Consider the following 27,854-nt stretch of genomic DNA (forward strand, 5'->3'; position numbering starts at 1 on the left):
TGGGAGGTGGGTTGGGAAGCACGGACTTGAGAGAGGGGAGAAGCTGCAGGAAAAAAATTTCCTTCCTTGTTTTCTAATTGCCCCAAGTTCATCTCCAGCTGGATCAGCAGCTCCTGGAGCTCCAAGGTGAGGAACCAGTGACAGGGGCTGCTTTACCTCCTGTCTCCACGCAGGGCATGGGAAGCAAATCTCCAGAGCTGCTGATGTCCTCTGCTTCCACCTGGCTTGCCCCAGGCTGTGGAGCATCCTGCTGGGAGGTGGTTTTCCTGCTCTCCCACCTCCCCCCTTGGCCCTCAGCTGTCTCATGGGCAGAGGACATGCCCAGGATTCCTGGTGGCAGCCAAGTGTCAGCCCTTCCAGCAGAGCCCAGGATGGGTGCTGAGCCTCATCCAACAGCCCAGCACCACTCGTGTCCCATCCATCCCGTGGCTCTGTCCATCCCAGCTGCCAACATCCCCCCAACCTCCTTAGCACAAACCCGGGGCTGGTTCTGCCACCACCAGGACCCGGTGATGGGGGCACCGAGGGGTGAGGAGGGGCCCTTCCACCTGGGGTGTCTGGGCAGCCCCTGGGGGTGGTGGCAGCCCCCCTGCTGTACATTTGTAATGTTCCCCACTCTTGGGGTGTCTGTGTGTGTGTATTTAGGTGTGAGTGTGGGTGTGGGTGCGTGTGCTGCAGCCCAGGGGTCTGTGTAGTCAGTGTGGGGCACTGTACAGGGGGAAAAACCACGGGGGGGGGAGGGAAAGGGACAGAGGGATGGGGCTTTTTTTTCCCTGTTGTTGTTGTTGTTTCATGGTTCAGTTGTTTTGGGTTTCAGGTTTGGAAATGCCTTTTTTTTGGTGAGGGGGTGGGCGTGGGGCTGCTCCGGGCTGGTAGACAAGGTGAGGGCCTTGATTAGGACCAAATTCTCGTGCCTGTTGCTCTGGTGATTATTTAGAACTCCAAAGTTTACTGTCTGGTGGCCCGTCCTTGTCACTCTATACATATGAATATACAGGACCTATTATAAATATATATATATTATACAGACCTTACGGAGAGGTCGCTCGTCTCCCCCCACCCCAGCTCTGGATGGACATCTCTTCCATATGCTGTCCTGTAGCTTTGTCCCCGTGCTGGGAACCACGGGGAAGCTCCAGCACCCTTCAGAAAACTGGCACTGGCACCAATAAAGGACATGAGCATCATTGCAAAGGGTGTCTGCTGCCTCCTTCCCCCTGCTGCATCCGGAGCCTGCTCAGATCACTGCTGGTGGGAAAAGCCCTTTCAGAGCATCCACCCAGCCCTTCCCCAGCACTGCCCAGGCCACCACTGCCCCACATCCCTCAGCACCACATCTCCAGGGCTTTGAAACCCCCCCAGGGATTTCCAGGTGCTCAGGGGCTGCCCCTGTTTGGGAACAAGGATCTGGGATTCGGGCTCTGGCACCGATGTCTGCCCCCCTGGATGGCTCTGTTTGTCCTGTTTGGTAACAGGGTAGAGCATTTGTACTAAAAAAGATGAAATTTCTGGTGGGAAAGGACCTGGGGGTGTTGGTCAATAGCATCTGGATATGAGCACATCTAGGTGTGTGCTCAGGTGGCCAAGGTGGCCACCAGAATCCTGGCTTGGGTCAGGAATGGGGTGGGCAGAGAAGGGAAGGGATGGTGCCCCTGTGCTGGGCACTGCTGAGGCTGCACCCCCAATCCTGGGGTCAGTTCTGGGCCCCTCAGGAGCAGAAGGAGATTGAGGGGCTGGAGAGTGTCCAGAGAAGGGAGTGGAGCTGGGGAAGGGGCTGGAGAAGATGGAGAAGGGTGTGGAGAAGTTGTGAGGAGCATCTGAGGGAGCTGTGGGTGCTGATCCTGGAGCAGAGGAGGCTGAGGGGAGACCTTGTGGCTCTCTGCAAGCCCCTGAGAGGAGGTTGGAGCCAGGGGGGGTCGGGCTCTGCTCCCAAGGAAGAAGGGATGGGAGAAGAGGAACTTTTGGCACAAGTCAAGTGGTGCCAGGGGAGGTTTAGGTTGGAGCTGGGGAAGAATTTCTCCCTGGAAAGGGTTGTCAGGGCCTGGCCCAGGCTGCCCAGGGCAGGGCTGGAGTCCCCATCATGCCTGGAGGGGTTTCAGAGAAAGCCCTGGGGATGTGGGGATGAGGGACATGGGGCAGGGCTGGGGAAGGGTTGGACTCCTTCACCTTCAAGGTTTTTTCCAGCCAAAACAGTTCTGTGCTTCTCTATTCCTAGGACAGGACCTGAGGTGGCTGTGCTGGTAAGAGCTTTCCCTGTGGATCCAGAAGTCAGTGTTTGAGCTCTGGGAGCACAGAGAGAGCCATGGGAATTGGTAAATTAATGATGGGCAGGATTTCAGTTTCTGTGCTCAACAGATCCCTTCCACCTGTGATCCCAGGACCAGGCCCTGGCAGAGCCTTGGGAATGATGGATCTTGCAGGGAGGGAAGAACCTGGGAGGGGGGAAGCAAAGTCAGGGAAGTGAGGTTCAGCTGAAGACATTCTCCCAAGGCTGCTGCACTGTGCACCAGGGAGTGACTGAGAACACCAGAGGGAAAACCCAGCCATGTGATGAATTTTTTTTTTTAATTTTTTTTTTTTTCTTCAGTCTTCATTTGAAAGGTCAGTTGTGATCAGATGGGTAACAATAAATGTCAGTGAAAATGGTCTGTGGACTCGAGCTCAAATAAGGAAATGGCAGATCAGAGATTTCTTACCTGTGCTGGGTCATCCCATGGGTCTGGTTCAATCCACACCAACGTTCCTTGGGAAGCTGGTAAAGCAGTTTGGGAGCTGGGGGCTGGGGGGGTTTCATGGAAAAGAGGGAAGTCCAAGCAAGAAGAGGACAAACAAAAGGAGAAGTCTTAAAATGGGGGGGAAAACTTCAGCTCCTGGAACATTTTTGAATGGGTCAACAAAATCCACCTGGAAGTAGCAAGAGGAGAACAAGGTGAAAAGTAAGAGCCAGCATTTGGGATTTAATGGTTTATGGGCATGGTGGTGTTGGGTTGATGGTTGGAGTCGATGATTTTAGAGATCTTTTCCAACCTTAATAGTTCCATGATTCTGTGAACATCAATTGATCCAAAGCAAGTCCCATCAAACCAAAGGAATTGTCAGAGGTGTGAGGAGGAGGCACCAGCTGAGAGATGTTGGGAGGTTTTGGTGAGACTCTGACACACCCCTTGACATGAGGCTGAAATGGAGTTAACAAGGGCAGAATTTTCCAGAAGAAACAGGTCCTGGGGATGTGGAGGCAGAAAGAGGGCTCGTTCTGCTTCAGCCCAGCATTCCCAGGTCAGCCCCAGCAGGCACTGCTCCTCAGCCAAGAACAGGACCAGTTGGGATGGGTTTGCAAGAAATCAATGGGAAAACAGGAAAGATTGAAAGGAACACAGGGTGGTTTCCACCTAAGGCAAGAGAAGAAGACTGCAGGTATGGTAGTGGGGGAATGGTTGGACTGGATGAGCTCAAAGGGCTTTTCCAACCAAGGCAATTTAATTCTGTGGTTCTCTGACTGTGACAAGAGGTGGCCCCATCTCCAGGTCCTGGCAAGGCTGCAGACACAGGGGAAGGGTTCGTCCTCTTTCAGCTGCCCAAAGGAGACAGGACAAGAATTCCTGGTCCTAAAGCACAGGAGGTGATGACAGTGAGATCCCCACTTAGGGAAGTGGTCACAAAGCACTGGAATGGTTTCCACGTGGGTGACAAGGGATGGCTTCCAGGGGAGGTTCTTGAATGGCTCTGCTCTGGACACCTTCCAGGAGCTCTGTGTCCTTCTGCTGTTGGGGACTCCAGAACTGGACACACAACTCCAGGTGGGGTCTCAGCAGAGCAGAGCAGAGGGGGAGAATCCCCTCCCTCGACCCCTGTCTGTGCTTCTTTTGCTGCAGCCCAGGACATGGTTGGGTTCTGGGCTCCAAGCACACCCTGAGGGCTCATGTTGAGCTTCTGCTCCACCACCCCCACCCCCAAGTCCTTCTCCTCAGGGCTGCCCTCAATCCTTTCTCCTCCCAACCTCTATTTCTCCCTGGGATTGCCTCCACCCAGCTGCAGAACCTTGCCCTTGGCCGTGTTGAACTTCCAGCAGTTTGCAGGATTCCACTTCTCCAGCCTGGCCAGGTCCCTCTGGATGTGAAGCATCACCCAGGAGAGCAGGTGCTGGTGTGGCCTGGTGAATAAGAACCTTTCCTCTGCCTTTTTTCTCCCCTGTCCCCCAGCAGCACCAGCACGGGGGCATAGGGAAGGTTTGTGTGGTGCTTGGATGCCCTCAGCTCCTGCAGCTCATGAATATTGATGGTCCACGTTCTCCTCATTTGCAATGCAGCAAATCCCCAGGGGTGTCTGTGTTTGCCTCTGTAGTTCTGCTTCCCTCACTTCTCCTTTGGGGTTGGTTTTGTCTTTTGACAAACGTCTGCTGCAGTTTCTTTGATGGAAATGTTTGGTGGTGCAGAATCTGCTCTTGGATTGAAGAGCTCTCTGCTTCCCTCAAGCAACCAGCCCTGTATTCCTGCAGGGCTACACAGGACCAGATAACACTGAGCCAGGCTGGAGAAACATGATTCTAACAAGCAGGTCCCTTCTACTGAGAGTTAAAAAATATTATCATTTTTTACTGAAATCTAGAAAATCAAAGGTAAATTCACTCTAACAGGTTTGGTTTGGTTCCTGCTACAATTCATAGGATTTTTCCTGTCGTCAAGCTGAACTTCACTGCTAGGATTTGCAGGGCTCTATATGCCAATGATTAAATTTGCAATGATGAACATAAGGAAAAATTAATTTAAAGGGCCCAAACCCCCACAGCCCACGTCCAAAGACAAATGCCCAAGGAGGCTCCTTGTCCATTCCATGGCAGTGTGGAAAATTCAAGAGTGAGGGGCCCAAGAGCCACAGGTTTGGTACAAACTGAGGGATCAAGAGAGGCAGAAGCTGAGCCAGCAGAGGCTGAACAAGCACAAATGACACCTGGGGACCCCTTTGGTGTGAGGGGGACCAGGGCCACACAGAAGCAGAGCATCTTGGAGACGGAAATCCCTTTGAGGGCACAGGGAACCAGCAAGAAGCTGCTGTGTCTGTAACAGGGGGATGTGATGGGATGGAAGCAGATGGCAAAGGAGGTGAGGGCCACAGCCTACGAGAAATTCCATCTCCCTGAAGAGCATCCAGCTCTGTTGTCAAAGCATTAGGAGGTGGGTTTAGTGGTCTCAGAGCAGCTGGGCAGGGACAATTGATTGCAGAGCTATAGCTGGTCCCTGTGGTGCAAGTGGAGAGCTTGGCAGGAGATGGAGCAGCTTCTCCTTGTGCTGGTCTCTGGGTCAGATTCCCCCCTTCCTGGGGTTAGGGATGGGATTTAGGACTCTGTGTGTGAAGTGGAAATGGGTCCCAGAGCCAGGGTCACCAAAGCATCACTGGGAAGGGTGAGGAGAGTGACACGGTCACCTCTGAGTCTCCCATGCCCAGGACAGACTGATGTGTTTGGGGAAATTGGACTGATGTGTTTGGGGAAATTGGACTGATGTGTTTGGGGAAGTTTCTACAGCTCCTGGTTCCTCCTCCTCTTTCTCTGCTCTCGGGTGTGAAGACTGAGCCAGCCAGTGCCTTGCCTCTGGGACCTCTCAGCCCTGGGGAGCTGTGCTTGGAGACTCAGGGGCTGCTCCAAATGGTTTTCCAAGTGGTTTATATCCCATCCTCACTCGAGAAAGCTCTGACACTGAGCTGCTCCCCGCTCAGTCCTGCCCTGCCCCTGGGAGGTGTGGGAGAGATTCTGCTGGGCTCCAGGAGCAGCACAGGGGGTTCCCCAGGACCCCAGGCTCTCTCCTCCTGACCCTGGTCCTGAGTCATTCTCAAGCTCAAGTTCACATCTCTGTGCAGCATTTGGGTGTTTACTTGCTCTAAAAAGTTGCAAAAGAGCCAAAATGGTTTCACTACTGGGTTGATTTTCAAGTATTTCAGCCCCAAGGTGACAACAGCCACTACAAACCCGTGGCATGGACATCCCCAGACCAAAGCTGTGCAGGAACCCTTTATTCCTGACACCTTTATTCCTGACAGGGGCTTGGGGTTTTCCTTGGCTTTCCTTATGCTGTTCCTTGATGCTCTGATGACACCCTGTGGACTTTTCCCTGCACTGCTGGAGCTGTGTGAAGACCCAAGGATTTCATTCTTTCTCTCCCCAGCACATCTTGGAATGCTGCAGCAGGATCCAGATGTTCCAAGTGACCTCTCCAATGGGACCATGGGGAGTTTCTCCTTGTGCTGGTCTCTGGGTCAGATTCCCCCCTTCCTGGGGTCAGGGATGGGATTTAGGACTCTGTGAGGTGGAAATGGGTGCTAGAGCCAGGCTCTCGTGGCAGAAAGCTGAGGGGAGGAGGAGGAGGCCAAGGGCTTTTGGAGCCTGGAGATTGAGTTCAGGAGCTGCAGAGCCCTGAGCTGGGCTCAGCACCAGGGGGATGGGAGGGTTGGGTTTGTTACAGAGCCCAGCACTGCTTCTGTCACTGCTGGTCCCTGAGTTAATCCCGAGGGGCTGAACATCTTCCTGAGCTGCCAGACCAGCCATGGGGAGTGTAAAATCTGCTGGATTTTACATAGGAGCTCTGCAGAAAGCAAGGGGCTGGGCTGTTCCTGCTCCTCTCTGCTGAGCTCTGTGCCCACGTCCTGGTTTCACTCTGGTACCACCCTGCTTCAGCCCAACCCCACTTCACATCAAACACCTTCAGATACTCCCATTGGGTCTTAAACCCTAAACCTTCCCTGTGGGGAACGAGTATCTGTAGGACCACGTTCTGGTCAGGAGTGATGATGAACCCAGGACATCAGTGTCACCTCCCAGCAATGAGGGGAATCTGTTGGGAAGTGCCAAAGGAGCCTCAGGGGACACTGCCAGGTGACTGTGACCTACAAGGGTCTCACTGGGCACTAATGGGGGGGGAGCTCTGAGGGCAGCACCAGGGCTGGTAAGGAAAAAATTCTTCTCCAAAAGGGTTGTCAGGGCCTGGCCCAGGCTGCCCAGGGCAGGGCTGGAGTCCCCATCATGCCTGGAGGGGTTTCAGAGAAAGCCCTGGGGATGTGGGGATGAGGGACATGGGGCAGGGCTGGGGAAGGGTTGGACTCCATGATCCTGAAGGCCTTTTCCAGCCAAAATGTTTCTGAGCTTCACAGAGCAAAGAGAACAGGACGAGGAGGGCTGCAGTGCCTGCCATGGCAGGAGAGGACAGCCAGGCCGGATGTCAGAGCCTCTCTCACTGTGCCTGTTGGGAGCACACTGAGCATTTATCTCCTCACCACCTCCTGGCTGTGGCTCCTGAAGAGGAACCTGAGCTCTCCCAGGCCAGAAGCCCTTGTGCTGATGCCCTGAGCCTCTGGTGGCACTGCTGCTGGAATGAGGGGACAGGGATCAGCAGTGACCAACAGAGAGGCTGCCAGAAACCCTGCCCTGGCCTCAGGGCAACAAGCAGCTCCTCATAGCTGAGGGGAGAGAAGGAAAAGGAATGCTAAAAAATTCCAATTAATACAGTTATTTCCAGTTAATACAGTTATTACCTATCATCTGGCAAAACCAGGCTGTAAATATTTAGCTGGATTGTCCCTGCACCACATTGCCAAGGTCTGATTGTCCAGAAAATATAAACTATGTGTGAAATGTCAGCTCTAACCCAAAAGCACTGACACAGCCACACAGTGACCCCCAGACTGCTTTGGGTTAAAGAGGCCTGAAAGCCCCCCCAGTGCCTCCCCTGCCATGGTCAGGGACCCCTCCCCCAGCCCAGGGGGCTCCAAGCCCCATCCAACCTGGGCTGAGACACTGCCAGGGATGGGGCAGCCACAGCTTCCTTGGGCAACCTGGGCAACCAGGGGCTCAGCACCCTCACCCCAAGGAATTTCTCCCTCACATCTCAGCCCCAGCTCCCCTCTCCCAGCTCCAAACCCTTCCCCCTCGCAGGGTCCCATCCCTCCAGGCCCTTGTCCCAAGTCCCTCCCCAGCTTTCCTGGAGCCCCTTCAGGCACTGGAAGGTGCTCTAAGGTCTCCCCGTTGCAGCCTTCTCTTCTCCAGCCTCAACACCCCCAACTCTCTCAGCCTGGCTCCAGAGCAGAGCTGCTCCAGCCCTCCCAGCAGCTCCAGGGCCTCCTCTGCACTGGCTCCAACAGCTCCGTGTCCTTCTGCTGATGGGGACCCCAGGGATGGACACAGCTTTACCCCAGGGGGGGCTCCCCAGAGCAGAGCAGAGGGGACAATCCCCTCCCTGGCCCTGCTGCCCACAGGACATGGGGGCTCTGTTCTGACAGCACACGGGGCTGCTTTGTGTTCAGCTTCTCTCATCAGTGCCTGGTGCTGAGCTCTCAGTGAGCAGCAGTGTTTCACCCACCATTATATCACATTCATTCATTTCTCTGTCATCTTATATTTATTGTTACACCATAATGTGTGGAGCTTTGCTGAAAAACCCAACTGCTGAGGAGCCTGCAGAGGTTTCTGAGCTGCTTCTGCCAGAGCTCTGCTGTCTCACAAAGGCTGCTGCCACCCCAAAGGTCTGTGGCTCCCCTCAGGCTGCTCCTGAGCTCAGCAGAGGGGACACTCCCATGGGAGGTGCTGGCCTGTCCCCTCCAGAACCATCCACTGCTCTCTCATTCCTCCTGCCCTCCCAGGGCCTTCCTCCATCTTGGGACATGCCAGGCCTGGAGAGCCCTCCTTCCCCTGGGCAGGACCTCCAGCACTCTGCCATGGAGCATGTTCCCTGCAGGAGAAGAGAAGGAAGGCAAAAAAAGGGTAAGGAGCAAAAAAAAAAAAAAAAAAAAAAAAAAGTTTCTTTGTTTCTACAGCCTTTTGTCAGGGATTGTGACTTGGAAAACTTCATGCTAATGGCACAACCTGTTCAACATTTCTATGTGCTCTTAAAACCCCTGGTGAAGAACAGGACTGGATAATAATATGAGCTTTAATTTGATTGTTTGTGTATAAAAATGTTTTTCTAGCCTTTGAAATAAGAGAAATCAGGCTGAAAAATGCCCCAAGCAGAGCCTCCATCTTCACAGATATTGCATTTCAGCTTTGTTTGGTTTTGAAGAGATTGCTGGGATTTTTGTCTGTTTCTCATTGGATTTTTGTGGCTAACCCCCTGTAAAAAGGCAAAATCTTGCTTTGGAGGTGTTTTATGCTCAGGCTGGCACAGGTGCCAGGAGAAGCCCAGCTCTCAGAGCAGAGCCCTGTGTGCACAGCTCTGTGTCTGCCATCAGAGGGGTTTCTGTAAGGACCTTTCTCCTTGTGAGGGATCAGGCTGGTGGGTTTCACCCTGCCAGCAAATGGCTAAGGGGGTGCTAAAGAAAAGAGGAATGGTGAATGCTGAACCTGTTGTCCTGGTGCCTGAAGCCACAAGGAGATGGTAAATATAAAGCCCCTCCTGAGACACAGCAGGGGACAGGATTTTATTGAACAGTTCCAAATTGATGCACTGTTTCTTCTAACCCTGTTGTCTTCAGTTTGGTTTTTTTGTTTTGTTTGTTTTTCTATAAATCCTGGCATTGATCTCTCCTGAGTGGGAAGAGTGGAAGGGCAGGCTCCACTCTTAAGAAACCCTGTGGAGCAAATTTCTTCCCCAGGTTTCCCAGAAAAGGCTCAGCAAGTTTTATTCAAGGCTCAGTGGAAGCATTTGAAAAGCAAACAAACCTGGTTTGGTCCCTGCAGCTGGGAGCTGAGCCTTGGGTGCTGGCAGGGGGGCAGGAGAGCTCTGCCCTGGGGGTTCACCCAGGCTTCCTCTTCACTTAGAAATGTGCTGCTTGGAGAATCAGTCCCTTCCCTCTCCCTGCTGGTCAGGGCAGCTTGCTGCTGATGCAGCTTGCTTTCCTGCTTCCTTTCTTGCTTTTCTGCTCCTTTCTTGCTTTCTTTCTCTCTTGCTTTGTTTCTTGTTTACTTTCTTGCTCCCTTTCTGGTTCTATTCTGCAATTATAAACCCCAGAAACAAAGTGAAGTGAATTTCTCTTGTGTCAGACTGCTCTTTTCCATTTGTCTTCCCAGTGTCCATTCTCCATTTTCATTTCCTTTGCCTCTTTCCCCTGAACTCAGTGTTTCTTCTCTCCTGCAGGTGACTTCCTTGGTGGCTGCTGGAGCTCTCTGTCCAGTTGCTGTGGCCAGCAGAAGGAGCAGGGGGCTATGGACCTTGTTCCTGGCAGTGGTTCTGAGCCCAGTGCCACCCAAACCCAGGAGGAATGTCTGTAGCACCTGCTCAGTCTCACTCCAGGCCAGGCAGTGGTTTGGGATGCAGTAGCCCCTCTGGAGGAGCAGGGACAGTTCCTCAGCCATCACACACAGTCTGCTGCCCAGAGGCACAAAATGCTGAATATTTCCTCCACTCTGAGTGCCTTTGATGCCTGTGAGAAGCAGGAGAGGATTTCCAGGGTGTGGAGACAGAGCTGGGGGTGAGGGTGCTGGCCAGGCTTGGAGGTGAGGATGCAGCAGAGCTGGGGCAGAAGGAGCCCTGGGGTGTTGATCCTTGTGCCACTTTGCTGATCCTGCTGCAGCTTTCCTGCCACAACCTCTCTGTTTCACTCACCAAGAGTGAAGAGAAACAAAGCTCCAAGCGGGAACAAAATGTTCAAATCCTTCAGTCCACTGATGAGGTCTCCTGTGGGCTCTCCAGTCAGGGGTCCCTCAGCCTTTCCTCAGAGGACAGACCCTGCTGGGTCACCTTGGTGCCTCTCTCTCTGCTGGACTCTCTCCAGGATCCGTGTCTGTCCTGCCCTGGGGAGCCCAGAGCTGGGCACAGGACTCCCCGTGTGGCCTCACCAGTGCTGAGGAGGAGGAGGGGGCTGGGATCACCCCCACACATCTCCTGGTGACACTTCTCCCAAGGCAGCCCAGGACACCCTTCTTTGCCACAAAAGCACCTTCCTGGTTCACGTTCAACGTGGTGTCCACCCCCACTCCTTTTTGGCCAAGCTGCTTTCCAGATGCTGCCCCCAGCAGCTCTTGTGCTTGGGGCTGATCTTCCCCAGGGGCAGGACTCAGCATTTCTCCAGACAGAACTTGGGGAGGTTCCTCTTGGCTCACTTCTCCAGCCTCTGGAGGTCCTGCTGGATGGCCACGGGCCCCTCTGCTCCGTCAGCTTCTCCTCCCCTTTTTGTGTCATCTGCAAAGAGAAAAGCCACCCTTTGCACACAGGAACATCAGGATAACAAAGTCTGTGTCTAAGGCCCTGGCCATCACAAGGACTGGAAACATTTCCTTTCCATGAAATGGTGATGCCTGAGTATCCCTAGATATTGAGAGCTTGAGCTTGTAGAGAAACACAAATGGCAAAGAAACTGGTCCAGGATATAGAAATGCACACTCAGGTCTTTTCCAGTATTCAGGCAAGCACAGGAATAATGACAAATGGGGAAGGTTTTGATACAAGAAATTCCTGAGCAAAGGGAGAGAAACAACAGCATTTAGCTGCCTGGATGGCAGCACCTGAATTCCTGGATTCCCAGCACCTGAACGATGAGCAAACAAATATTTCCTTACCAACTCCTTTGCCTTTCTGTGTTTATAGCATCCTGCATTCAGCCTTTCTGCCTCTGGTCTCAGGAAGGCCTCCTGAGGTGGCTCCTTGGACCCAAGCAGGATCTCTCTTGAAGCTCCCCACCCGCAGCACTTCCCTGGTGCCTGTGTGCCTGGCAGGCAGCTGGAGCCTCCTGGCTGTCTCCTGGGTGTCACAGGTCTCCTGCTGGGGAGTTCCTCAACCTGCCAGGGGAAGGAAATGGGACATGGAACCTGGGGACACAGGCTGTGTGCTGACTGTAGTGAGAGGGGGTTGTTCAAGGAGGGAGAGAGGAGCCAGCTCTGCTCTGCTCTGCTCCTTTCAGTGCTTGGAAGGAGCAGAAGCAGTGAGACAGAGGAAAGGCCCAAGCTGCTCAAGGGACTGTCTGACTGCAACAGAAGCAGTGGGACAGAGAGTTCTCCAGAGGAAAGGCCCAAGCTGCTGAGGGGACTGTCTGACTGCAGCAGAAGCAGCTTCCTGGGGACTCTCTGTGCTCCTAAATACATTTCCTGCAGGGTAAATGTTTCTCAGATGTTTCTCCCTTGCTGTTGTCTCTTCTCTCCAGCAGGAACAAAACCCGTGTTCCATTGAATAACTTTCTCTCATTAGGACATTTTTTGAAGCTCTGTTAAAACAAGCTCAGAGGAAAGGAGCTCTGGATGTCACCTGCTCAAGGCCTCCTGCTCCAGCAGAGCCACTTACCCAGGCTCACAGCCAGACTCCTCCACAGGATGCATCCTCCTGTCACCAGGCACCACCCTGGAGAGTCCTGAAATGCAAAACGGTCTGAGAACATCTGCTCTGTCAAGCTGGACATTTTGCTGGGGTGGGTCCTGATCTGAGAAGCCGTGTGGATGCTGTTGTGCTACAGGGAGCCCCTCGTTTGGGAGCCTCTGTGCTCAATGGGACAGTGTCCTCAGCCAGGGAGGATCAGTGGATGGCAAGAGGAGCCCTGTGGAGGCAGAGTGCCAGCTTGGGAAAGACCACGTCCTGCCTAGGGACAAGGCTGAGGGGCAGAACCAGGGACTGTTGCTCCCTCAGCCCAGTTTGTGAGGGGCAAGTGACCACCTGGACCCCCGCTCAGGCCCCCAGCAGAGAATGCAAGAGGTTCACCTCAGTGACTGGGCTGGGAAAAGAGATGGAGGGAGGGAGAGGGCAGGCAGGAAAGGGAACTGTCCCCGTCCCTACCTGGGGGGAGGTGACACATCAGGAAGAGCCGGGGGGCTCCATCTGCAGCCCCTTCGGTCCTTCCCAGGGAAGCAGCTGCAGCCCTGTGGTGAGGGAGGGACCGTGGTGTCCTGGGCCTCGGTCAGGCACGGGTGGCTGAGGGGCAGATGTCAGGTGTCCCCAGGCTGCCAGCACGCCGGGTGTCACTGCTGATGGCGGCGTGGCCTCTTCTGGGGCTGGCAGGACTCCTGGCAGCCACTGGGCCTCCTCTTCAGGGCTCTGCGTGGCCGCCCACGGGAGGAGCGGTCCCTGCCCTGGCTGGCACGGGAGGGACCTGGGGCTGCTGCCTGGGGATCCCCCCCTTGATCTTCCTCCTGGCCCTGGGTGGGAACGGGGACATCGGGGGGGCTGCTGGCACTGCCCCCCAGAGCAGCCCTGGAGGTGGTGGGGTGCTCCTCTTCCTGGGCTCCATCACGGCTGCCAGGAGGGGCTGTGCGGGGGCCATCGGGAGGCTCCTGCCCCTCGTCCTCCCGGCGGGTGTCCAGGCCCAGCAGCCGGTGAGCCTCCCGCCCGCAGCGCTGCACGACCACCTCGATGAGGTCTGCGACGAACGGGGCCGCGCGGTCCCCGAGCCCGTCCTGGAGCAGCCGCAGCAGGGACCCTTCCTCCAGCCCAAAGAGCCCCAGCACGACCATGATCAGGTCTGCAAACAAGGCTGCCGAGGAAGGGTCCTCCGCCAAGAGCAGCCCCAGCTGCTCCCGGACCCAGGGCATGAATCTCCGGAACAGAGCGGGGTGCTCATCGAACAGGGTGGCCCAGGTGTCCGGATGGAGCCCACCCACGGGGCTCACGGGACGCGACTCCGCTGCCCGCGCCTGCGGTGTCCCCGGGCGAGGGGGGCGGTGGATCTCGGGGTGCCTGGGCGCTGGGGTGAGGAACACCTCCTCAAAATCCTCATCCCCACGCACCGAGTGCAGGATGGACGCCACTCTCCTCTTGCAGAGCGGGCACTCGGGTTTGCTGCCCACCCAGCGCAGGATGCAGCCGTAACAAAAGCGGTGGAGGCAGGGCAGGAGGAAGCTGGGGTCCTCCCAGCTGTCCAAGCAGATGGGACAACGCTCCTCCTGAGGGGTGTCCCTGCTCCCCACAGGCTGCGGGGGGCTGGAGGGGGCTGGGGACGGTGACTCGCTGCCCATGGCCGGCCCTGCAGCGGCCTGTGCCGTGCTAGGAAAGGAAGAGAGACCACGGTCACGGGCTGGCCTGGGCAGGGGTGCCCGGGGCCCTGAGAAGGAAGCCCCCCCAGATCCCCGGGCTCAGCTTTCCCCTCCCAGCTCACCTCTGCTCCTGCCAAGGTGCCTCCTGCCTGCCCTGGCTGCCTGAAGCGGGCAGGGTCAAGGGAAACCAACTCTCGGGGCGCCTGGACTTGTTTGCTCCAAGGAGCAACTTCAGGATCCAGGCACCAGCACTGCACTCCTGCAGCTCCACACTCTGCTCGGGCACTCCAACCTCACCACTGCCTCAGCCAGAGTGCGTAGGCACCAGCCTGACAGGGGTTGGTACCAACACTGGGTCACATTCCATCGCTGGGTGACATCACAGCCCTGGGCTGGAACCCTAGAACCAGAGAGTGGTTCCAGTTGCAAGGGACCTTGGAAGACCAATGAGTTCCACCCCCTGCCATGGTCAGGGACCCCTCCCCCAGCCCAGGGGGCTCCAAGCCCCATCCAACCTGGGCTGAGACACTGCCAGGGATGGGGCAGCCACAGCTTCCTTGGGCAACCTGGGCAACCAGGGGCTCAGCACCCTCACCCCAAGCAATTTCTCCCTCCCATCTCAGCCCCAGCTCCCCTCTCCCAGCTCCAAACCCTTCCCCCTTGTCCTATCCCACTCCAGCCCAGCCAGGACATTACCTTATTCCAGGCCACCACTAACCCATGGCCCACACCTGAGAATCACAGAATGCTCATGGCTGGAAAGGACCTCTGAGATCACCAAGTCCAACCAAACAATTTCTCCCTCCCTCCCTCCCTCCCTCCCTGCCCAAGATCTCCTCTCCATCTCCCCTCTCCCAGCTGCAAACCCTTCCCCCTCGCAGGGTCCCATCCCTCCAGGCCCTTGTCCCAAGTCCCTCCCCAGCTTTCCTGGAGCCCCTTCAGGCACTGGAAGGTGCTCTAAGGTCTCCCCGTTGCAGCCTTCTCTTCTCCAGCCTCAACACCCCCAACTCTCTCAGCCTGGCTCCAGAGCAGAGCTGCTCCAGCCCTCCCAGCAGCTCCAGGGCCTCCTCTGCACTGGCTCCAACAGCTCCGTGTCCTTCTGCTGATGGGGACCCCAGGGATGGACACAGCTTTACCCCAGGGGGGGCTCCCCAGAGCAGAGCAGAGGGGACAATCCCCTCCCTGGCCCTGCTGCCCACAGGACATGGGGGCTCTGTTCTGACAGCACACGGGGCTGCTTTGTGTTCAGCTTCTCTCAGCAGTGCCTGGTGCTGGGCTCTCAGTGAGCAGCAGTGTTTCACCCACCATTATATCACATTCATTCATTTCTCTGTCATCTTATATTTATTGTTACACCATAATGTGTGGAGCTTTGCTGAAAAACCCAACTGCTGAGGAGCCTGCAGAGGTTTCTGAGCTGCTTCTGCCAGAGCTCTGCTGTCTCACAAAGGCTGCTGCCACCCCAAAGGTCTGTGGCTCCCCTCAGGCTGCTCCTGAGCTCAGCAGAGGGGACACTCCCATGGGAGGTGCTGGCCTGTCCCCTCCAGAACCATCCACTGCTCTCTCATTCCTCCTGCCCTCCCAGGGCCTTCCTCCATCTTGGGACATGCCAGGCCTGGAGTGTTGCAGGAGAAGAACTTCGAAGCGATGGCAAGCTCAGAGTGAGGACAGGATCGATAGGGGACTGGCCACCAACCAGCACGGCTGCGAACCTGCTTCAGAGTGAGCCCCTTGCCAGTCTCAAGCCCCACCTTTTATTGGCCCTTGATCTTGAGCATGCGCACTTGGGCCAGCCCTAACTGGGCACAGGTGAAGCTGAGCACCGGCTGAGCTCATTACTCGGCAGGTCCTGCCACCTGCTGCCTACATTTCCCCCCCCCCCTTTTTTTTTTTTTTTTTTTTTTTATTATTATTATTTATTACAAATATATAATTTAGTACAAATTCTATAAATTCTATAGTACAAATTCTATATGGGTTTTTTTTTTTTTTTTTTAGTTTGTTTTCTTTTTTTTTTTTGGTTTTTGTGGATTTTTTTTTTTTTTTTTTTTTTTTTTTTTTTTTTGAGTTTTTATGGGGGGAAAAGATGGTCGATACGCGAAGATCTTAGTCGCTTGGTGCCTTGTTGTTCGGGGCTGGTAGTGCTGGTCTGGCTAGGGCAGGGCGAGTCCATTTGCTGGGCACCCAGAGAGGTCCAGAGTCCGTGGAGACACAGCTGTACCCTCTTCCGGTGAACAGCAGCGGCCTTGGCCCTATCCATTGTCCTGTCGTCGGTTCTTTGTAGTGAATTTGAATTTCAGGCATGCGGATGACTTTGTGCGACGAGTAGTGTAGTAAGACGGGTGGCTCCTGGGAGTCGCGGCTTAGGCTCAAGAAGTTTAATGTAAAGAGAGCCTTACTAAGCCGCATTTGCGGATCCATCATTCTGCTGTCCTTTTGTTTTTGGAGATATGTCTTCAGGGTGCGATTAGCTCTTTCTACTATCGCCTGCCCTGTAGACGAGTGGGGGATCCCTGTAATATGTTTTACTCCCCAAGTAGCGAAGAACTGTTTAACTTTTTCGCCTGTATAGGCAGGCGCGTTGTCTGTCTTCACTACCTGGGGGATCCCCATGACAGCGAAGCAGTTAGTGAGGTGACGGATCACGTGTAGAGCCTTTTCCCCCGTCTGAGCTGTCGCCCAAAGCATGCCTGAAAAGGTGTCTATCGTTACATGTACGTACTTTTGACGTCCAAAGTCCGGAATGTGTGTGACATCCATCTGCCAAATTTCGCCTGCTTGAAGCCCGCGTGGGTTCACGCCCATTCCCAGAGTAGGGCCAAATTGGGCGCACTGGGGGCAGGCTTTGATGATGCCTTTTGCCTCCTCCCAAGTGATGGAAAAGGTGCGCTTTAAGGCCCTTGCACTCTGGTGGAATAGGGAATGGCTATTTTGGGCTTTGGCGAATTCGGTCACTGGATTCTGTAATCCTAGGCTGACTAGGGAGTCAGCTCTGGCATTCCCTTCCCCCAAGCCTAGTGCCGTCTTATGGCTACGGATATGTAATATGCAGCATGGCTGCGTTCGAATTTTTAGCGCACGCTGCAATGATAGAAAAAGTTCCAGTAGCCTCTTGTTCTGCACTGGCTTGATTAGGGCATCCTCGATTCGGTTTGCCACTCCGACTGCGTATTGCGAGTCGGAGACAATGTTAATGGGGACGCGTTGCCACTTCGTCAAGGCCCATATGATGGCAAGCAGTTCCAGGGTCTGAAGATTGTCCTCAGTGGTACCTGGAATTAGATGCTGTCTCCATTGGCCTTGGTCCTGCCAAACGCAGGCGGCCATACGAGACTTCTTTCCAGCATCAGTAAATACTGTTATTCCAGGTACTGGGCGCTCCGAGACAATTGGTCGCTCGATCCACTGGAACTGGCTGATGGCTTGGAGCCGCCTATGCTTCGGGCCCTCATGACGTACGTCGCCGGGATATCCGAGTAGGGCGAGTTGTATTGGTTCGGAGTGTTGCAACATCCAATCGAAATCGGTTGTCCTGATCGGGATGTTGATCCACTCCGGCTCTCGGCCGTCTACCTCTAGGCAACGTTGGCGTCCCTTCCGAATGAGGAGTGCTAGGATTTCTGTTTTCTGCCATATGGCTTTCTGGGCCATATGGGGTGGGAACAGCCATTCTAGGATTGATACAGAATCTGATGTTGTAGAGTCTTGGTTATATACTTTGTTGTGTCTTTGTCCCTCCGTGAGATCTTGTATGAGTAGCGCGAATGGGAATGAGGGGTGATTACATATCCACACTCCAATGGGGTGGGCGGCGTCTCGCCGATCCGCAAAGCCGGTTGTCAACTTGTGGACAATTTGTTTGAGAGCTCTTGAATGCTCCTCTGTCCAGTCCACAGGCGCCCCTGGTTGGGTACCCCGTAGCAAGGACAAAAAGGGATGGATGTCCTCATTGGTGAGACCTATAATGGGTCTTACCCATTGGAGTTCGCCCACGAGTTTTTGGGCGTCATTCAGAGTTTTAACTGAATGGGTTACCTCCAATTTCTGTGGTCTCACCATACTGCTAGTCACTTTCCATCCAAGGTAGCTCCAGGGTGACTTTGTTTGGATTTTTTCCGGAGCCACGGTTAGTCCTTTGGCCTTGAGCCGATCGGTCAAGACCTGGCTGATGTTTTCGGGGAACGGGGCTTGTTGACAGAATAAGATGTCGTCCATATAGTGATATATTATTGTGTCTGGCATTGCTTTTCTGATCGGGGTAAGCGCCCATGCCACATACGATTGGCATATTGTTGGGGAATTTTTCATTCCCTGAGGAAGCACTACCCATTCGTATCGCTTCGCTGGTTCACTTTTGTTGATTGATGGGATCGTGAACGCGAAGCGATCGGTGTCCTCACGATTTAGAGGGATCGTAAAGAAACAGTCCTTTAGGTCAATGACCAGGAGGTGCCAGTCTCTGGGTAACATAGTTAGTAGAGGCAGCCCAGGTTGGAGGGCGCCCATTGGCCACATCTGATCACTTATCTTCCTGAGGTCCTGTATGAGACGCCATTTGCCCGATTTTTTGGGAACCACAAAGATGGGTGTGTTCCATGGGCTCGTGGACGGCTGGATATGTCCGGCGTCTAGTTGTTCTTTTATTAGTCGATTCATGATGTTCAGCCGCTCTTTGGAGAGGGGCCACTGCTCCACCCAGACAGGGGTGTTTGTTTTCCAACGGAGTCTGGGTGTTGGCGGCATATCTGCAGTGGCCCTTAGCGAAAATCCTTTTGGGTTTGGGTGGGCTCTGGGATGGATAGGATGGCCCCTATCTGGCTCATCACATCCCGACCCACCAACCCTCCAAGCTGGCCGGGCAAGGGTAACACATACGGTCTTACAGTTACCACTTGCCCTTCTGGGAATTTAATTCGGACAGGTTGGTGCGCTTGCAGGGGGGTGGAGCTGCCTCCTATCCCCTAAACGGCGTTAGAAGCTGCAGTGAGCTTCCATTTTTGAGGCCAGGCGTTTTTGTTGATAATTGTTACGTCGGCTCCGGTGTCCATCATTACGGGGAGGGTTTTTGCCTCTTTGCCGGTAGCCAGTTGTATGTTTATAATTGGCCGTGTTTTCATCTGCTGCACCAGGGTTACCAAAGTGCTTCCAGATGAACCAAAAGCCCGGTCACCTCGCGCCGTTTGGGCGTTCTTTCCTAGGTCTATTTTCGGGAGCAGGACCAGTTGTGCTAATCGGGTTCCTGCTTTGATTACCATGGGGGGTTTTAGCGTGAAGCACGTTATCATTATTTCCCCTGTGTAATCAGCGTCGATGACCCCTGGGAGCACGATCAGTCCTGCTAAGCCAGTCGAGGAACGTCCCATAAGAAGCGCACCAACCTTGCTGTTTTCGTGAATTATAGGTCCATATATCCGCGTCGGTATCTTGTAAACTGCCAAGGTCGATAACGTGATATCTATTGCAGCTGGTAGATCGAAGCCGAGGCTTCCCCGGGTTGCTGGGGCAGGGAGCTGGCATATAGCGCCGGCCCGGCCATTTGTGTCCCTGCGCGGGGGCCCCTCGCGCTGTTCCTGCCGTTTTTTTGAAACCAGCAGGCCGCGTCATTGTGGGATGCCGACTGGCAGCGGTTACACCAGACGATGGCAGAGCAATTTCGTTGGTTATGTCCTCGTGCATGGCATCGTGGACAGACCGAGCTGGAATGGCGTTGACCGTTCGTGTGATTGCGCTGAGGTCGGCGATTACGTCTTCCATTGTTGGACAGTTTCTGGGCTACCGCCGCAAGGAGCTGATGGGTAGGTTCCAGCGCGGCTGCGAAAGCGTCAGCCATCCCTCGATGTTGCTGGTGTTGACACGCTCTGGCGGCGACATCCAGCATGTCAGATACCGACGCTGTTCTTGGCAGTGTCGAGAGTAAAGCTTTTAGTTTAGGATTCGCGTTCTCGAACGCCAATAATTTGAACATGGACTCGCGTTGATCGTTTGTCAAATCTGACTGAGCCGTGACTGATCGCCACAGCCGGTCAATGAAGTTCTGGAAAGGTTCATTCGGCCCTTGCTTCACGTTAGTAAACGATGGTCCGGGGTGCGGTTCTGGAACTGCATAAAGTGCCTGGCGTGCCAGGCTTGCCGCGGCATGGTGGAGCTCACGCGGATATTGTAGCTGCACGCTGACTTCTGCAAAGCGTCCAGAGCCAGTTAGCATATCTGCTGTGATACCCGCCAGCGGGTCTCCGGGTGCCCTAGCGCGGTTTACTTCTGCCGCAGCGAGGCGTTCCCACTCTCTTAGCCAGATGAACTGCTGGGAGGGGGTTAATAGGTATCTGGCTAGGCTGCGGCAGTCGTAAGGGCTGTTTGTGTCGGAGGTAAACAGCCAATCTAGGACAGCCCGGCCGCCCTCCGATCTTAACCCCTGCTCTTTGATGATCTTCCGTGCCTGCTGCAAGGTCTTCCACGAATGCTGCTCAAAGATTGGTTGGTTATTCATGTCCTGCAGCACCGGGCACGCGACAGGGGCGGGCTCCCATTCGCCTTCCAGGATGGCATCCCGGATGATACCGGACCATCGCCCTGGGCGGCCGGCAGTAGCTCCCTGGGCGTTTTGCAGTCGCCGCAGCGGGGTCGGGGCATCATCCTCGTCATCCGTCAGGGTAGGTGGGTCCCTGTATCGCTGAAAAGCTGGGTTTTCGGCCTTTCGTGGGGCTGGGGGCGGCGCCGGGGATGTCTCTCTGTGGCAGCTCGATGTGCTGCACGTCGTGGTCTCCGCCTCGCTATTTTTTGGTGTCTCATCTGGGCCGATATCTGCCAGCAATTCGGCTACGCTTTTGTGGGGCTTCCCTGTCATGCCCTTTATGGCAGGCATGCCATTGTCCAACCCCAGCCCCAGACACACGTGTTTTGTTACGCCTTCCTCGGCGGGTGGTGCCGAGGGAGTCACGGCGGGTACATTTTTGGGCGCTAATTCCTCAAGCGGTGGCGCCGAGGGGATCACCGCGGACACTTTCTTGGAGGGGAATGCTTCAGTTTTTAGTAATGGAGGTGTGGCAGTGGCGAGTGCCGCCTTCACCTCAGTTTTCATCATTTCCAATAGGCCACATACGACTCGCCAGGTGTTATCGGCGCCGATGATGTCGCCGTTAATTTCTTTAGAATTGAGGTCTGCCAGTAGGTCGTAGACCTCTTCCCACAAGTCTCGGGCTTTGGCTGGACCCGGGGAGCCAAGGAGCTCCTGGCTCTCCGCTTGTGCCACGATTTTCTCAGTGGCGGCAGCTTCAGAGGGTTTACTGGTAGTAAGACCCATCTCTTGGCAGAAGGCTTGGCAGTGTGAATAAGAGAAAGAAGGGGTCTCTCTTACCCTACTTTCCCGAGTTCCAGGAGAAAGATGGGAAGTTCGCTCGGAGAGGAGGGCTTAGGCGAGGGTCTATGCCCGCATTCTCCACCAGATGTTGCGGGAGAAGAACTTCGAAGCGATGGCAAGCTCAGAGTGAGGACAGGATCGATAGGGGACTGGCCACCAACCAGCACGGCTGCGAACCTGCTTCAGAGTGAGCCCCTTGCCAGTCTCAAGCCCCACCTTTTATTGGCCCTTGATCTTGAGCATGCGCACTTGGGCCAGCCCTAACTGGGCACAGGTGAAGCTGAGCACCGGCTGAGCTCATTACTCGGCAGGTCCTGCCACCTGCTGCCTACACTGGAGAGCCCTCCTTCCCCTGGGCAGGACCTCCAGCACTCTGCCATGGAGCATGTTCCCTGCAGGAGAAGAGAAGGAAAGCAAAAAACGGGTAAGGAGCAAAAAAAAAAAAAAAAAAGTTTCTTTGTTTCTACAGCCTTTTGTCAGGGATTGTGACTTGGAAAACTTCATGCTAATGGCACAACCTGTTCAACATTTCTATGTGCTCTTAAAACCCCTGGTGAAGAACAGGACTGGATAATAATATGAGCTTTAATTTGATTGTTTGTGTATAAAAATGTTTTTCTAGCCTTTGAAATAAGAGAAATCAGGCTGAAAAATGCCCCAAGCAGAGCCTCCATCTTCACAGATATTGCATTTCAGCTTTGTTTGGTTTTGAAGAGATTGCTGGGATTTTTGTCTGTTTCTCATTGGATTTTTGTGGCTAACCCCCTGTAAAAAGGCAAAATCTTGCTTTGGAGGTGTTTTATGCTCAGGCTGGCACAGGTGCCAGGAGAAGCCCAGCTCTCAGAGCAGAGCCCTGTGTGCACAGCTCTGTGTCTGCCATCAGAGGGGTTTCTCTAAGGACCTTTCTCCTTGTGAGGGATCAGGCTGGTGGGTTTCACCCTGCCAGCAAATGGCTAAGGGGGTGCTAAAGAAAAGAGGAATGGTGAATGCTGAACCTGTTGTCCTGGTGCCTGAAGCCACAAGGAGATGGTAAATATAAAGCCCCTCCTGAGACACAGCAGGGGACAGGATTTTATTGAACAGTTCCAAATTGATGCACTGTTTCTTCTAACCCTGTTGTCTTCAGTTTGGTTTTTTTGTTTTGTTTGTTTTTCTATAAATCCTGGCATTGATCTCCCCTGAGTGGGAAGAGTGGAAGGGCAGGCTCCACTATTAAGAAACCCTGTGGAGCAAATTTCTTCCCCAGGTTTCCCAGAAAAGGCTCAGCAAGTTTTATTCAAGGCTCAGTGGAAGCATTTGAAAAGCAAACAAACCTGGTTTGGTCCCTGCAGCTGGGAGCTGAGCCTTGGGTGCTGGCAGGGGGGCAGGAGAGCTCTGCCCTGGGGGTTCACCCAGGCTTCCTCTTCACTTAGAAATGTGCTGCTTGGAGAATCAGTCCCTTCCCTCTCCCTGCTGGTCAGGGCAGCTTGCTGCTGATGCACCTTGCTTTCCTGCTTCCTTTTTTGCTTTTCTGCTTCCTTTCTCTCTTTCCTGCTTTATTTCTTGCTTTCCTGCTTTATTTCTCTCTTTCCTGCTTCCTTTCTTGCTTTTCTGCTCCTTTCTTGCTCTCTTTCTTCCTACTTGGTTTCCTCCTTCGTTTCTTGCTCTCTTGCTTTGTTTCTTGTTTACTTTCTTGCTCCCTTTCTGGTTCTATTCTGCAATTATAAACCCCAGAAACAAAGTGAAGTGAATTTCTCTTGTGTCAGACTGCTCTTTTCCATTTGTCTTCCCAGTGTCCATTCTCCATTTTCATTTCCTTTGCCTCTTTCCCCTGAACTCAGTGTTTCTTCTCTCCTGCAGGTGACTTCCTTGGTGGCTGCTGGAGCTCTCTGTCCAGTTGCTGTGGCCAGCAGAAGGAGCAGGGGGCTATGGACCTTGTTCCTGGCAGTGGTTCTGAGCCCAGTGCCACCCAAACCCAGGAGGAATGTCTGTAGCACCTGCTCAGTCTCACTCCAGGCCAGGCAGTGGTTTGGGATGCAGCAGCCCCTCTGGAGGAGCAGGGACAGTTCCTCAGCCATCACACACAGTCTGCTGCCCAGAGGCACAAAATGCTGAATATTTCCTCCACTCTGAGTGCCTTTGATGCCTGTGAGAAGCAGGAGAGGATTTCCAGGGTGTGGAGACAGAGCTGGGGGTGAGGGTGCTGGCCAGGCTTGGAGGTGAGGATGCAGCAGAGCTGGGGCAGAAGGAGCCCTGGGGTGTTGATCCTTGTGCCACTTTGCTGATCCTGCTGCAGCTTTCCTGCCACAACCTCTCTGTTTCACTCACCAAGAGTGAAGAGAAACAAAGCTCCAAGCGGGAACAAAATGTTAAAATCCTTCAATCCACTGATGAGGTCTCCTGTGGGCTCTCCAGTCAGGGGTCCCTCAGCCTTTCCTCAGAGGACAGACCCTGCTGGGTCACCTTGGTGCCTCTCTCTCTGCTGGACTCTCTCCAGGATCCGTGTCTGTCCTGCCCTGGGGAGCCCAGAGCTGGGCACAGGACTCCCCGTGTGGCCTCACCAGTGCTGAGGAGGAGGGGGCTGGGATCACCCCCACACATCTCCTGGTGACACTTCTCCCAAGGCAGCCCAGGACACCCTTCTTTGCCACAAAAGCACCTTCCTGGTTCATGTTCAACGTGGTGTCCACCCCCACTCCTTTTTGGCCAAGCTGCTTTCCAGATGCTGCCCCCAGCAGCTCTTGTGCTTGGGGCTGATCTTCCCCAGGGGCAGGACTCAGCATTTCTCCAGACAGAACTTGGGGAGGTTCCTCTTGGCTCACTTCTCCAGCCTCTGGAGGTCCTGCTGGATGGCCACGGGACCCTCTGCTCCGTCAGCTTCTCCTCCCCTTTTTGTGTCATCTGCAAAGAGAAAAGCCACCCTTTGCACAGAGGAACACCAGGATAACAAAGTCTGTGTCTAAGGCCCTGGCCATCACAAGGACTGGAAACATTTCCTTTCCATGAAATGGTGATGCCTGAGTATCCCTAGATATTGAGAGCTTGAGCTTGTAGAGAAACACAAATGGCAAAGAAACTGGTCCAGGATATAGAAATGCACACTCAGGTCTTTTCCAGTATTCAGGCAAGCACAGGAATAATGACAAATGGGGAAGGTTTTGATACAAGAAATTCCTGAGCAAAGGGAGAGACAACAGCATTTAGCTGCCTGGATGGCAGCACCTGAATTCCTGGATTCCCAGCACCTGAACGATGAGCAAACAAATATTTCCTTACCAACTCCTTTGGCTTTCTGTGTTTATAGCATCCTGCATTCAGCCTTTCTGCCTCTGGTCTCAGGAAGGCCTCCTGAGGTGGCTCCTTGGACCCAAGCAGGATCTCTCTTGAAGCTCCCTACCCGCAGCACTTCCCTGGTGCCTGTGTGCCTGGCAGGCAGCTGGAGCCTCCTGGCTGTCTCCTGGGTGTCACAGGTCTCCTGCTGGGGAGTTCCTCAACCTGCCAGGGGAAGGAAATGGGACATGGAACCTGGGGACACAGGCTGTGTGCTGACTGTAGTGAGAGGGGGTTGTTCAAGGAGGGAGAGAGGAGCCAGCTCTGCTCTGCTCCTTTCAGTGCTTGGAAGGAGCAGAAGCAGTGAGACAGAGGAAAGGCCCAAGCTGCTCAAGGGACTGTCTGACTGCAGCAGAAGCAGTGGGACAGAGAGTTCTCCAGAGGAAAGGCCCAAGCTGCTGAGGGGACTGTCTGACTGCAACAGAAGCAGTGGGACAGAGAGTTCTCCAGAGGAAAGGCCCAAGCTGCTCAAGGGACTGTCTGACTGCAACAGAAGCAGTGGGACAGAGAGTTCTCCAGAGGAAAGGCCCAAGCTGCTGAAGGGACTGTCTGACTGCAGCAGAAGCAGCTTCCTGGGGACTCTCTGTGCTCCTAAATACATTTCCTGCAGGGTAAATGTTTCTCAGATGTTTCTCCCTTGCTGTTGTCTCTTCTCTCCAGCAGGAACAAAACCCGTGTTCCATTGAATAACTTTCTCTCATTAGGACATTTTTTGAAGCTCTGTTAAAACAAGCTCAGAGGAAAGGAGCTCTGGATGTCACCTGCTCAAGGCCTCCTGCTCCAGCAGAGCCACTTACCCAGGCTCACAGCCAGACTCCTCCACAGGATGCATCCTCCTGTCACCAGGCACCACCCTGGAGAGTCCTGAAATGCAAAACGGTCTGAGAACATCTGCTCTGTCAAGCTGGACATTTTGCTGGGGTGGGTCCTGATCTGAGAAGCCGTGTGGATGCTGTTGTGCTACAGGGAGCCCCTCGTTTGGGAGCCTCTGTGCTCAATGGGACAGTGTCCTCAGCCAGGGAGGATCAGTGGATGGCAAGAGGAGCCCTGTGGAGGCAGAGTGCCAGCTTGGGAAAGACCACGTCCTGCCTAGGGACAAGGCTGAGGGGCAGAACCAGGGACTGTTGCTCCCTCAGCCCAGTTTGTGAGGGGCAAGTGACCACCTGGACCCCCGCTCAGGCCCCCAGCAGAGAATGCAAGAGGTTCACCTCAGTGACTGGGCTGGGAAAAGAGATGGAGGGAGGGAGAGGGCAGGCAGGAAAGGGAACTGTCCCCGTCCCTACCTGGGGGGAGGTGACACATCAGGAAGAGCCGGGGGGCTCCATCTGCAGCCCCTTCGGTCCTTCCCAGGGAAGCAGCTGCAGCCCTGTGGTGAGGGAGGGACCGTGGTGTCCTGGGCCTCGGTCAGGCACGGGTGGCTGAGGGGCAGATGTCAGGTGTCCCCAGGCTGCCAGCACGCCGGGTGTCACTGCTGATGGCGGCGTGGCCTCTTCTGGGGCTGGCAGGACTCCTGGCAGCCACTGGGCCTCCTCTTCAGGGCTCTGCGTGGCCGCCCACGGGAGGAGCGGTCCCTGCCCTGGCTGGCACGGGAGGGACCTGGGGCTGCTGCCTGGGGATCCCCCCCTTGATCTTCCTCCTGGCCCTGGGTGGGAACGGGGACATCGGGGGGGCTGCTGGCACTGCCCCCCAGAGCAGCCCTGGAGGTGGTGGGGTGCTCCTCTTCCTGGGCTCCATCACGGCTGCCAGGAGGGGCTGTGCGGGGGCCATCGGGAGGCTCCTGCCCCTCGTCCTCCCGGCGGGTGTCCAGGCCCAGCAGCCGGTGAGCCTCCCGCCCGCAGCGCTGCACGACCACCTCGATGAGGTCTGCGACGAACGGGGCCGCGCGGTCCCCGAGCCCGTCCTGGAGCAGCCGCAGCAGGGACCCTTCCTCCAGCCCAAAGAGCCCCAGCACGACCATGATCAGGTCTGCAAACAAGGCTGCCGAGGAAGGGTCCTCCGCCAAGAGCAGCCCCAGCTGCTCCCGGACCCAGGGCATGAATCTCCGGAACAGAGCGGGGTGCTCATCGAACAGGGTGGCCCAGGTGTCCGGATGGAGCCCACCCACGGGGCTCACGGGACGCGACTCCGCTGCCCGCGCCTGCGGTGTCCCCGGGCGAGGGGGGCGGTGGATCTCGGGGTGCCTGGGCGCTGGGGTGAGGAACACCTCCTCAAAATCCTCATCCCCACGCACCGAGTGCAGGATGGACGCCACTCTCCTCTTGCAGAGCGGGCACTCGGGTTTGCTGCCCACCCAGCGCAGGATGCAGCCGTAACAAAAGCGGTGGAGGCAGGGCAGGAGGAAGCTGGGGTCCTCCCAGCTGTCCAAGCAGATGGGACAACGCTCCTCCTGAGGGGTGTCCCTGCTCCCCACAGGCTGCGGGGGGCTGGAGGGGGCTGGGGACGGTGACTCGCTGCCCATGGCCGGCCCTGCAGCGGCCTGTGCCGTGCTAGGAAAGGAAGAGAGACCACGGTCACGGGCTGGCCTGGGCAGGGGTGCCCGGGGCCCTGAGAAGGAAGCCCCCCCAGATCCCCGGGCTCAGCTTTCCCCTCCCAGCTCACCTCTGCTCCTGCCAAGGTGCCTCCTGCCTGCCCTGGCTGCCTGAAGCGGGCAGGGTCAAGGGAAAACAACTCTCGGGGCGCCTGGACTTGTTTGCTCCAAGGAGCAACTTCAGGATCCAGGCACCAGCACTGCACTACTGCAGCTCCACACTCTGCTGGGGCACTCCAACCTCACCACTGCCTCAGCCAGAGTGCGTAGGCACCAGCCTGACAGGGGTTGGTACCAACACTGGGTCACATTCCATCGCTGGGTGACATCACAGCGCTGGGCTGGAACCCTAGAACCAGAGAGTGGTTCCAGTTGCAAGGGACCTTGGAAGACCAATGAGTTCCACCCCCTGCCATGGCCAGGGACCCCTCCCCCAGCCCAGGGGGCTCCAAGCCCCATCCAACCTGGGCTGAGACACTGCCAGGGATGGGGCAGCCACAGCTTCCTTGGGCAACCTGGGCAACCAGGGGCTCAGCACCCTCACCCCAAGCAATTTCTCCCTCCCATCTCAGCCCCAGCTCCCCTCTCCCAGCTCCAAACCCTTCCCCCTTGTCCTATCCCACTCCAGCCCAGCCAGGACATCACCTTATTCCAGGCCACCACTAACCCATGTCCCACACCTGAGAATCACAGAATGCTCATGGCTGGAAAGGACCTCTGAGATCACCAAGTCCAACCAAACAATTTCTCCCTCCCTCCCTCCCTCCCTCCCTGCCCAAGATCTC

The 27,854-nt window shown here is 55.3% G+C and overlaps 1 protein-coding gene and 2 long non-coding RNA genes across 6 annotated transcripts; all 3 read right to left on the reverse strand.

Moving 5' to 3' along the window:
• Positions 1 to 8,386: 8,386 nt before the first annotated feature.
• Positions 8,387 to 12,734, reverse strand: LOC139795373 (uncharacterized). Of its 3 annotated transcripts, none has more exons than XR_011725472.1 (4): positions 12,198 to 12,728; positions 11,480 to 11,698; positions 9,644 to 11,102; positions 8,387 to 8,714 (listed from the first exon to the last, which is right to left on the reverse strand). It is a non-coding gene; the product is annotated as an uncharacterized lncRNA (long non-coding RNA). The 3 variants fall into 3 exon arrangements; XR_011725471.1 differs by lacking the exon at positions 8,387 to 8,714 and having other exon boundaries at positions 8,747 to 11,102; positions 12,198 to 12,264; positions 12,684 to 12,734; XR_011725470.1 differs by lacking the exon at positions 8,387 to 8,714 and having other exon boundaries at positions 8,747 to 11,102.
• Positions 12,734 to 14,357, reverse strand: LOC139795372 (E3 ubiquitin-protein ligase Topors-like). Its single transcript, XM_071742288.1, has 2 exons — positions 13,999 to 14,357; positions 12,734 to 13,886 (listed from the first exon to the last, which is right to left on the reverse strand). The coding sequence occupies exon 2, from the start codon at positions 13,856 to 13,858 to the stop codon at positions 12,866 to 12,868; it is 993 nt and encodes a 330-aa protein (XP_071598389.1). The 5' UTR covers positions 13,859 to 13,886; positions 13,999 to 14,357; the 3' UTR covers positions 12,734 to 12,865.
• Positions 14,358 to 22,140: 7,783 nt separating this feature from the next.
• On the reverse strand, positions 22,141 to 25,876 carry LOC139795374 (uncharacterized). Of its 2 annotated transcripts, XR_011725474.1 has the most exons (4): positions 25,826 to 25,876; positions 25,340 to 25,406; positions 24,489 to 24,707; positions 22,141 to 24,113 (listed from the first exon to the last, which is right to left on the reverse strand). It is a non-coding gene; the product is annotated as an uncharacterized lncRNA (long non-coding RNA). The 2 variants fall into 2 exon arrangements; XR_011725473.1 differs by having other exon boundaries at positions 25,340 to 25,870.
• Between the last annotated feature and the right edge of the window lie 1,978 nt (positions 25,877 to 27,854).

This window comes from Heliangelus exortis, chromosome 3 (genome assembly GCF_036169615.1).
Source record: "Heliangelus exortis chromosome 3, bHelExo1.hap1, whole genome shotgun sequence".
NCBI lineage: Eukaryota > Metazoa > Chordata > Aves > Apodiformes > Trochilidae > Heliangelus > Heliangelus exortis.